The sequence below is a fragment of the Chrysochloris asiatica genome, unplaced genomic scaffold (assembly GCF_000296735.1).
Source record: "Chrysochloris asiatica unplaced genomic scaffold, ChrAsi1.0 scaffold00033, whole genome shotgun sequence".
Classification (NCBI taxonomy): Eukaryota; Metazoa; Chordata; class Mammalia; order Afrosoricida; family Chrysochloridae; genus Chrysochloris; species Chrysochloris asiatica.
In genome coordinates, this window is record NW_006408551.1 from 13249351 (window position 1) to 13260038 (window position 10688).

Sequence of the window (10688 nt, forward strand, 5' to 3'; positions counted from 1 at the left end):
TAGAGATTTACAGCCTTGGAAACCCTGTGTAGGGTCGCTATGAGTCGGAACCGACTCCACAGCACACAGCCACCACCACTAACCATAAGCTAGCCACAAGATTGGTGGTTCAAACCTACCTGTTGCTACGCCAAAACTTATCAGGGATTGCTATGAACTGACTACAGGTTTTAACAACACTGATATTGGAGTTCTGGTGTGTCGCTGTAAGGTTAAGTACTAGATTGGTAACCGTTGTTGCTGTTAAATGCCAGTCAGTCCAACTTACAGCAGTCCTGTATAGGATTTCCAAGAGCTGCTGGTGGTTTGAAACCAAGACCTTGCAGTTCCCGGTCTAGTGCTTATCTTATAGGGACACACCAGGACTCCATTATTTCTACAGACACATTTTTTAAAAAGTTGCATCGTGAATAGCTAACATACACACAGGTATGTTGTTGTTGCTAAGCGCATCGAGTCTTTTCCGACCCATAGCAACCCAGTATAGGGTTTCCGGTTTATAAGTATATGCTCACCCATGTCACATTTTGAATGTGTGAGTGAATAGAGGAGCAGCACAGATATCAGTGTTTTAGGGTCCTCACATGCCTTAATCTGTCCCTGCCCTTGAGTCAGAATTGCCTTGACAGCAACAGGTTTGGTTTTTATTTCACAAAAAAAATGTGCAGCTAAGCCACATCATAATAATAAAACATGATCTTTTAAAGAGGCATCTCAATTCATTCACTTACTGACGCAGCAGAATTTGTTAACACACACACAAAAATGACAGGATCGCGATCCCCACGTAGCCCTCACAGACCACCACGTGTGTGTGTGTGTGTGTGTTGTTTTGTTTCATAATTTGACTAAGCCTGTTGGGGCGGGGGAGCGCAGATCTTGGAAGGCAGGGTTGATAGGAGCCAAGGGTACACTGCACAGGTACAGTTGTTATTAGGGGCTGTCACGTCGGTTCCGAATCACAGCAACCCTATGTACAACTGAACGAAACACTGTCGGATCCTGCGTCAACCTTAAGATACTTGCTATGCTATGGTAGCGCAGTGGTTACAAATTGGGCTGTGAACCGCAAGATAAGCAGTTCAAAACTACCAGCTGCTCCGCGGGAGAAAGATGAGGCTTTCTAAAGCTCCTGTAAAGATTTATAGTCTTGGATACCCTGTTCAGGGTCGCTATAGGTCGGAATCGACTCGACGGCACTTAACAACACGCTTGAATTCATTCCTACTGTCACTGTGCCAGTCTATCTCGTTGGGGGTCTCCATCTTTTTTCAGTGACCCTCCAAGCATGATGTCCTTCTCCAGTGGCTGGTCCCTCCTGATAATATGTCCTCAGTGTGAAAGACAAAAGTCTCACCATCCTGGCTTCTAAGGAGCACTCTGGCTGTTCTTCCAACACAGATTTGTTTGTTCTTCTGGCAGTCCATCGTATTTTAATATGTCTTCAGTTGTTGTTAAGTGCCGTCGAGTCTGTTCTGACCCTTAGCGACTCTGTTGTAGAGGGTTTCCGAAGAGCGACTGGTGAGATTGAACCGCCGACCTGGAGGTTCAAACCGATTTTGCAGTGCAGCACTTTAACCCACAGCGCCAGAGGCTCCGAAAGCGCGGAAAACGGGCCAATCTTCCAGTCCACAAACCCCTACCCGGAGGTAGGCAGGCTCTCTCGGCCAGGGAAAGGCGGAGGTTTAGGCGGGCGAAGGAGCCGGGGCGGAGCACGCTGGATCGGGGGCGGGGCGAAGGGACGTGGAGCCCGCCGGAGCGGCTGCGGGAGACTAGGCCTGGGTTTGGGGACTTCCTGCGCCAAGCGTAGGCCTACACCGGTCGTCGCCAGGGCCAGGGTATCGGCTGCGGCTTCTTCGCGGCCCTGCTCTATGGAGGCGGTGGGCTGACGGGAGGCCGGGGTGTGATGAGACTGACGCGAAAGCGGCTCTGCTCCTTTCTAACCGCCCTGTACTGCCTCTTCTCCCTCTACGCCGCTTACCACGTCTTTTTCGGGCGCCGCCAGGCGCCGGCAGCGTCCCCGCGGGGCCTCAGGAAGGGGGCGGCCCCTGCGCGGGAGAGGCGCGGCCGAGGTAGGACCGAGCGGTGGCTTTCTGCGTGCGGTCACGCGCCTGAGCCTGAGGCGGGTGGCTGGGACGGAGCTGAGCTGCGTGTTCGGCTCGGGGTTGTCCCTGGGCCCCGGGGTGGCCCTGCTTTCTGGGCTCTCGGGAGCCAGTCTTGAGCTTGGGGTTGGAGACCCGAATCTTACCCGCCGTCCCCTCTCTGCTCTCCTAAGGCCGGCGTGTAAAAACTATGAGTGTCCAAGACAATGCCAAAGAGATTAGCTGGGATGCTGTTGTTGTTGTTGTTAGGTGCCGTCGAGTCGATTCCGACCCATAGCGACCCTGTATAGGGTTTCCAAGGAGCAGCTGGTGAGCTTGAACTTCCGACCTTGCAGTTCAAAAGGCTTTGCAATCTGGCGTATTAACTTAACCCACAGCGCCACACCAGGACTCCTGGGATACTGTTGTTATAGGGTTTCCGAGGCTGCAAATCTTTACGCGAGCAGAAAGCCTCATCTTTGCCCCGCGAAACAGCTGGTAGTTTCGAACTGCTGCCTTTGCTGCTCCACAGCCCGAGGGATGATGCTGTAGGAGGCCGCAAATCCCTGCTGAGTTGAGACATCTGCATGTAGTTCCATGTTCAAAGAGTCTTCTTTAAGCATGCATTAACTTCACAAGGCCTTTTCCACCAAGTTCTGGTCCCTTTTGCTTTTAGACCTGTATCAGGATCAAACTCAGTTTTGTTTTGTTTTTCTAAATTTTATACAATAGAATCTAAAACTTGGTGGGCACTTAGGAGTCTGAAATAAAATTTTTTGCATACATAGCTTCAAAAAAATCGTAAAAGAGGAAAAGATAACATCTTTTGCACGAACTTTTGGAATCCCTTGGTACGAAATTATAATGAAGCCCCAGGTGGTGCAAATAATTAAGGAGCTTGGCTGTTAACTGAAAGTTCCAGGCCCAAGCCCACCCCAGATGCACCTTACAGAAAGGCCTGGAAATCTACTAACGAAAAATCAGCCATTTGAAAATCCAGTGGAGCACAACTCTACTCTTAACAGTTGCCGTTAAGTCACAATCGACTTGATAGCAAGTGTTTTGGGGGCTTAGTTGTTGTTTTGTTTTGTTTTAACGTATATGCAATAGATAAAAAGTATTGCAAATTAAGCATGTAACTTGATACATGTTGTTAAGTGCCAGTAAATTGGTTCTGACTCGTGATCCTGTATAGGGTTTCTGAGGAGCAGCTGGTGAGCTTGAGCTGCAACGTTGCTGTTCAAACCAACCTTGCAGTCCAGCGCATTAACCCATAGCGTCACAGTATCCAGGTGTTTTAAAATGGTTTTGTTTGGGAGAATATAATTTTCCTGCCTTTGTTAACTTTTTTATTGCTAAAATCTTTCAGAATAAAGGTTCACTAAGACTTGCTCCTGATTTCCTTTTTTTTAAAAAATTGTACGTTCTTATTCAATTCAAATTTTGTTGCTTTAATCTCTTTGGAAAATTGAAGTGAGAAAGGCATTAGAACTCCTTAACATTTCATTGAAGCCCCTGGGGTATATAGATAATAAAGTGTTTGACTACATAGTAAAAAGTAGTTTGAACCTTCCCAGAGGCACCACATAAAAAAGGCCTGGTGATCTGCTTCTGAAAGGAACACATCTACTATGTAACTCATGGAATTGCCACAAATCATAATTAATGTAAAGCAACTGGGTTTTCGTGTTGTTTTGTTTCTTTTACCTTACTAATAAACACTTGTACTCTTTTTAAAACATAGAACAATCTGCTTTGGAAAGTGAAGAATGGAATCCTTGGGAAGGAGATGAAAAAAATGAGCAACAACACAGATATAAAACTAGCCTTCAAATATTAAATAAATCCACAAAAGGAAAAACAGACCTTAATGTGCAGATCTGGGGCAAAGCTGCCATTGGTAAGTTAATGTGTAAAGTTAATAAAAAAGCACAGCAAAACACACTTTGTTAACATTAAATCAAATACATTTTCATTGATACAGCTTAGTTCATCATTCATTAATGCATCATGTTTCTTTTCTTTTTTTGTCGATATCACCTTTCTCCTTTCCATTGGTGATATACTTTTTATTTCTAGATACAAAATAGTGGATTATGTGGTGTTATTATATTGAAATGCCTATGTCTACTGAATTTTTATGGATTTATGTGTTTAATAGATATTTGAGACCAAGTTTATGATGCAGTCTTTGCCCTTGTTGAGCAAACACGTTTGGGAAGCACTGAACTGAAAAAGTTAAACAAGGTTTTTTACTCTATGGATTTCTCAGACCGTTAATATGCCAGTGGTTTTTGTGTGTGACCAGATAGGAACATAGTAGGTACTAAATTAAACTTAGTCCCCACAGAAGCATTTTTGTTCCCAATCTCATCAGAGTCTGGTGTTCCAACCTACATGGTAAAGTAGTAAAATGAAGAGACAGAAAGGATTTAGTGAATTGTTACTAGGTTACAGTGAGTTGGTTCCAACTCATACCTGTGTACAACAGAACAAAACCATGCCGGGTCCTGCACCATCCTCACAACCATTGCTATGTAGTAGCCCATTGTTGCAGTCCATCTCATAAAGAGTCTTGCTCTTTTTTTATGAACCTCTACTTTACTAAGCATGAAGTCCTTCTCCAGAAAATAATCCTTCCTAATACCATTCAAAAGTAGATGAAACAAAGTCTCCCCATCCTTGGCTGCTAAGAAGCAGCAAATCTTCCCAATGCAGTACATTCATTGTTTGATTTGCTTCCATGGGCGTTGATTGTGGATTCAAGTTAAGTGAAATCCTTGATAATGTGAATGTATTCTATGTTTATCAAGATGTTGCTTTTTGGTCCAGTTATGAGGATTTTTTGTTTTCTTGTTGTTGAGGTGTACTACTGAAGTCTTTTATATTTGTCAACAACACTTCAGGTCCTCTTTACTTCAAGTAAGCAAGAATGTATCATTTGCATATCACAGGTTGCTGATGATACACACCTATCCTGATTTTAAACTACTCAATTTTCCCTTGTTCTGTTCAAACAACTTCCTCTTGGTCTATGTACAGGTTCTGCATGAGCACAATTGTGCTTTGGAATTCCCAGTGTTCACAATGTTATCCATATTTTGTTGTGATCCACACAATCTTTACATAGTCAATGAAACACAGTTATTCTCTATTATTCTCTGCTTTCAACCAAGATCCATCTGACATCAATAATGATATCCTTCATTCCACAGCCTACATTATTTCAAACATTCACATTTCAATCATCAGTAATTATCAATGCATCTTGACTACATGATCAAATTCAAACTATAGAAGTAGGCAGATATCTGCATTTTCCTCATCTTTAGTATTAGTTGTTGGTATGTTAATTTGAATAATACTTGTATTGGTTTTCCTTGCACGCGTATGGATATTAATCTATCATTGATAGCATTGCAGTTCAGAATTAATCTTGAGATGCCTTTTTAATGATGAATGAAACACCATTCCTCGTTATCATTCCAAGCATAGTAGACCATATGATTGTTCGATTCAAAGTGGCCAATATCAGTCCAGTTCACTATTGTCTATAATAGTAGAGTCCTAGTGTAGTGCTGTGGGTTCATGCACTAGACTTCAAAGGTTGGCAGTTCAAGCTTACCAACCACTCCTTAGAAACCCTATACAGGGTCGCTGTGGTATGGAACCAACTCAACGGCACTTAACAACAACAGCATTGTCTATAATACCAATCTTTATGTGCTCTATTTTGTTTTATAATTTTATAAATTATAATTTTCTTAGTTTCATATTTCACCCATTCTAAGTTTAGATACTTAGTGGATGTGTGCAGCTACTTCTTCTTATTTTGAGTTGTATTTTGAGTACTTTACAACCTTAGTGGCTCATATTCAAGCACTATATTAGACAATGTTCTACTACTATCTATAAGATTTTCACTGCCCAGTATTTTAAGAAGTAAGTTGCCAGCTCCTTCCTAGTCTGTCTTACTGTGGACGCTCTACTGAATCCTGTTGTTGTGTGCCATTGAGTCAGTTCCGACTCACAGTGATCTTGTATAGGGTTTCTGTGTTTCACATAGTAAATTAGGAGGAGTTTTATTTAGATTTAAATATGAGTTGAATTTATGTACAGTAAGGGATATGGATAAAATTACCAGATAGAGGAAATAGAACAGAGCACAGTTCCTGGCATGTGGTGTTTGGTAAATGCATTCACTCTTGAGTATAAATATAAACTTTTAAAGATTACTACTATCCTCTAAACTTCATGTCCAGCTGAGGTGTCCAATTATCAAGTTATATCATTTTTTATAAAGTCTCCAATATTGTTTTATTTAAATTACCTCTTTTTCATTCTATTTTTTAATTTAAATTATATCATAACAGGTTTTTATTTTGTAGATGTTTCTCATCTCAATTCAGTAAGCACATAAGGTAACTTTTATCAACACTTCTTTATCACCCTATTCGCCAGACACAGGATCAAATTCAGTGTTTTAGTTATGAATTTGAGACCCATTGTGTATTTTTCAGCCAAATCTCCAACTCTTTGTGTATTCTAGCTAGAGTCATCTATGCACTGTTTGGTCATTTTGGCCTTTGTTCATGTTAATCCTGCTCCTTAAAATATCCTCCTTCCTAGCTAAATCCTATCAGTTTTTAAAGACCCAACTTAGATCTACCTTTCTTGTAAAATCTACCATAGTTCCCTCAACTGCAATGTCTCTTCTGTAAAACCCTCTGAATTTCTGTCATACAAAATCTGTACTATTCAGTTGCTTCTTGCATTGCTTCATATTGTATATTTTTTATGACAACTACTACAGTGCTTCCCCCCAAGAGAATGTATTAATGTATATAAAGCCCTAGCAGCAACATCCATAAAGTATAGATACTTAATATATATTACAACCCATCTTTTAGTAAAATTCTAATGCCACTAGAGTAGGAATTGGGGCAGAGTTTTTTGATAATTACAAATAAACATACTTTATTAAATCAAAAGTTCATACTGAGATTTTTTTTTAATTGTTTTCATAGAGGAATTATACATTCGTATATTAATAGAGAGTCTTGAGAACCAGGAAGAAAATGAAACTTCTTGAGCCCATGAATGATTAAATTAGAATCTTAAATCTGGAAGCGTATTCAAAGAGCATTCTAATTTAAATGTCATTTTATAGGTGAGGAAATTAAGAAGCAGCTAATCTAATTGACTAGCTAAAGATAAATAAACTAGACTGAAACCTAGTCTTTTTTGATTCCCAGTTTTGTTTCTTCATAGTGTTTTCCAGTTTACCAAAGCACTATTTTATTTGGCATTTAATTTGATTGATAGATAGGAGGGTAAGTCAAGCATTGCTACTAGAGTTCCACTTCATACAGGCATGAGTTTATTCCAAACAAAACATATTTAAACATGTCTGTGCAATCAGTGGATGGCTGCAGACAAGTTCTCTGAGTAATACTCTTGTTTTAGTCTCCTTTGGGTGCTTTCAAAATAAAAAGAACGGTCCAGTCCAAACAGTGGCTTCTGAGGGGAATCTGCTGGGTCAGTTTAATTTAAGACAGGGAGGACAGCTCAGAAAGTTAGGGCAACTGTTTTTTTTGCATTCCCAAGGGGTAATCTTGATGGATTTTCTCAAAGAACACAGAACAATCACAAAGACTTATTAGGAAGAAGTGAGAAAAAGGTCAGGAAAGTTGCACCCAGGAATTTGTATCCGTCATGATAATGCACCTGCTCATTCATCTTGGGTAGCCAGGGCTGTCCTATGAAAATTTTATTGCAAAACTTTCCCCCCATCCACTCTACAGCCCTGATCTTGCACCTTCAGACTTCTATTTGTTTCTCAAACTCAGAGAACATTTTAAAGGAACACTATTTGATTCACTCAAGGATGCCAAAGCTGCCATTTTTACATGGTGTAAATCAATTGCAGAATTCTTTGGGGGAGGGGTTTGAGAGATAGCAACACCGCGTTATATATATAGAGAGACAGAGGATCTGTCAAGAAACAATAGCTTCACATGTGGATAATTTTTGCTTAAAGTTTTCTATGATTTTGTAGCAATATTTTTTTTCCTTACCCTTTTATATAGGATATATAGTTTTAGAAAAACATAGGCCACCTTGGAATTACAACCTATTCTGTAGTACGTATGAAATATCAAAAAACTGTATAACTCAACCCAGTAATCCTAACTCCTAGGAATTTATATCAATCACATCAGAAAATGGGAAATGTTACATGCACAAAGTAACTGTTTTGAAATTACATATAAAGCATGTCTGTGTTAAAAGTAGACCACAAAATTATATTTATATTTCATTTATAAATGTCAATGACTTTATTTGTACATATAGTAGGATTATAGATGCTTTTGTATTTCTTTTATTATTTAAATTTTTTCTACAATGGATACTTTTTATGAGTTAAAATTATGACATGAAGTCCCTATATTTGAGATTCAACACCAGTAATAAAAGACATTAAAACAACTGTCAGAAATTACTGTGATGATATTCTATCACTGGCAAAGTCCAGAGAAAGATGGGGAAAACTTTACATTTGTACAGAAATTAGAGCATACAGAGGTAACATCCAACCACATGATTATGCTTATTAAAGACTGTGGCCCCTTTGTACTCCATATGTGGAGAAATGAATTCCTAGACTCTGCATGGACTATTGGGAAGAAATTTTAAAGGAGAAAAAAATATATATATAATACTCATGCGCACATATACAAGAGGGCTATAAAAAGTTCATTGAAAAATTCCATTAGCTTTTAATTCCACTTTTCTACAAACTTTTTGAAGCCCTCCTTGTAAATGTGTATATGAAATTATTAAAGATTATTACTATCAAAACTTAACTTCAATAGCTTAAGCCTAGACAGTTGAGGGAAATGATAGCTCCTAGGATAGGGGCAACAAAGAGGATGGGAAATTGTTTCGGAGATAAAATGATTAATCAACTTCAGATAGGTTGTCTTTGAGGTGAGAAGACATCCAAGTAGAGCTGTATAATTAGAATAAGCATGAAATTCAAATTTAAAGGCTCTGAATCTTTAAGTTATAAATAGTGTTATAATTTAAGTCAGAAATAATAGATAAAGATGATTTATATTTTTAGGGTACTAAAGAACTCTGGTAGTGTAGTGGTTATGAATCAGGCTGCTAATCTCATGTTCAGCAGTTGGAAATTACCAGCTGTTCCACAGGAGAAAGATGAGGCTTTCTGCTCCCATAAAGATTTTACAGCCTTGGAAACCCTGTACAGGGTCGCTGTGAATCAGAATCGACTCCCCGGTACTTAACAACAACAACGTCTTTGAAACCACAGACAATAGAAAGGAAAATGAATATTCAAAGTAAAGTTCACTGCATTTATAGTAACATAAAACCAGTCACTGGAGAAGGACATCATGTTTAGTAATGTGGAGGGTCAGAAAAAAAGAAGAAGACCCCCAATGAGATGGATTGGCCAAGTGGCAGTATCAATGGACTGAAGCATGGCAACAGTAGTGAGGTTGGCCCAGGATCAGGCAGTGTTTTGTTCTGCTGTGCATAAGGTTGCGATGGGTCAGTACCGACTCGATGGCACCTAACAACAACAAGTCTCACTATGGAGTCCGGGTATGAGGATAGGCATCAACTGAAAGTCTAAAATCTTCTCTAAATATTATGTGCCTCCCAAATCCCAAATTTCATCATTTAAATTAGGAATAGATGATACTCTATATATGGTCCATCCTTGAGCACTTTTTTATAATAGAGAAACAGACCTGACCCTTTAGCAATTTATATTGTAATGTGACACATCTCATTTCAGGATAAAACTCATAGTCAGGGTGCACTGCTGTTGTTGTTAGGTGCCATACAGTCAGTTCCAGGTGCTATAGCGACCCTATGCACAACAGAATAAAACATTGCCTAGTCCTCTACCTTCACAATTGTGTGAGCCCATTGTTGCTGTCACTGTATCAATCCATCTTGTTGGGTCTTCCTCTTTTTCATTCACCCTCCACTTTACCACATATGATGTCCTTCTCCAGGGACTGGTCCCTTTGGCAACATGTCCAAAGAACAAGAGGTGAAGTCTCGCCATCCTCGCTTCTGAGGAGCATTCTATTTGTAACAAAGGTATATTTGTTTGTTCTGGCAGTTCATGGTACTTTGAATATTCTTCATTAACTATAATTAAAATGAATTGATTCTTCTATGATCTTTAATATTATTTGTCCAATTTTCACATGAGTATGAGATCAATGAAAATACAAACTGACATCTTTGCTCTTGAGCACTGATTTAAAGAGGTCTTGCAGCAGATTTACCTAATGCAATACGTAAATCTTTGATTTCTATACTGCTGTTTCCGTGAGTGGTGATGTGAACCCAGCAAAATGAAATATTTGAAAACTTCAGTCATTTCTCCATTTATCATGATGGTTAATGTTCAACCATTTCAAGAGATACCATATGAACAAGAGCCAATGATACTCAGAGAGGAAGTCGAAAGTGCATTGAAAGAAGTGTCAAAGAACAAGGCACCAGGAATTGATGGAATAAAAATTGAAATCTTTCAGGAAAGTGAGGCGGCACAGGAGGCACTCA

At 39.6% G+C, this 10688-nt stretch overlaps 1 protein-coding gene across 1 annotated transcript in view; it reads left to right on the forward strand.

The window, feature by feature from the left end:
- The first annotated feature begins 1767 nt into the window (after positions 1 to 1767).
- Positions 1768 to 10688, forward strand: part of TMEM5 (transmembrane protein 5) — a 47260-nt gene continuing 38339 nt past the window's right edge. The window contains exons 1-2 of the mRNA XM_006859513.1: positions 1768 to 2072; positions 3826 to 3981. Coding sequence (XP_006859575.1) covers positions 1907 to 2072; positions 3826 to 3981 — 322 coding nt within the window. The 5' untranslated portion in view covers positions 1768 to 1906. The remainder of the gene's footprint in view (positions 2073 to 3825; positions 3982 to 10688) is intronic.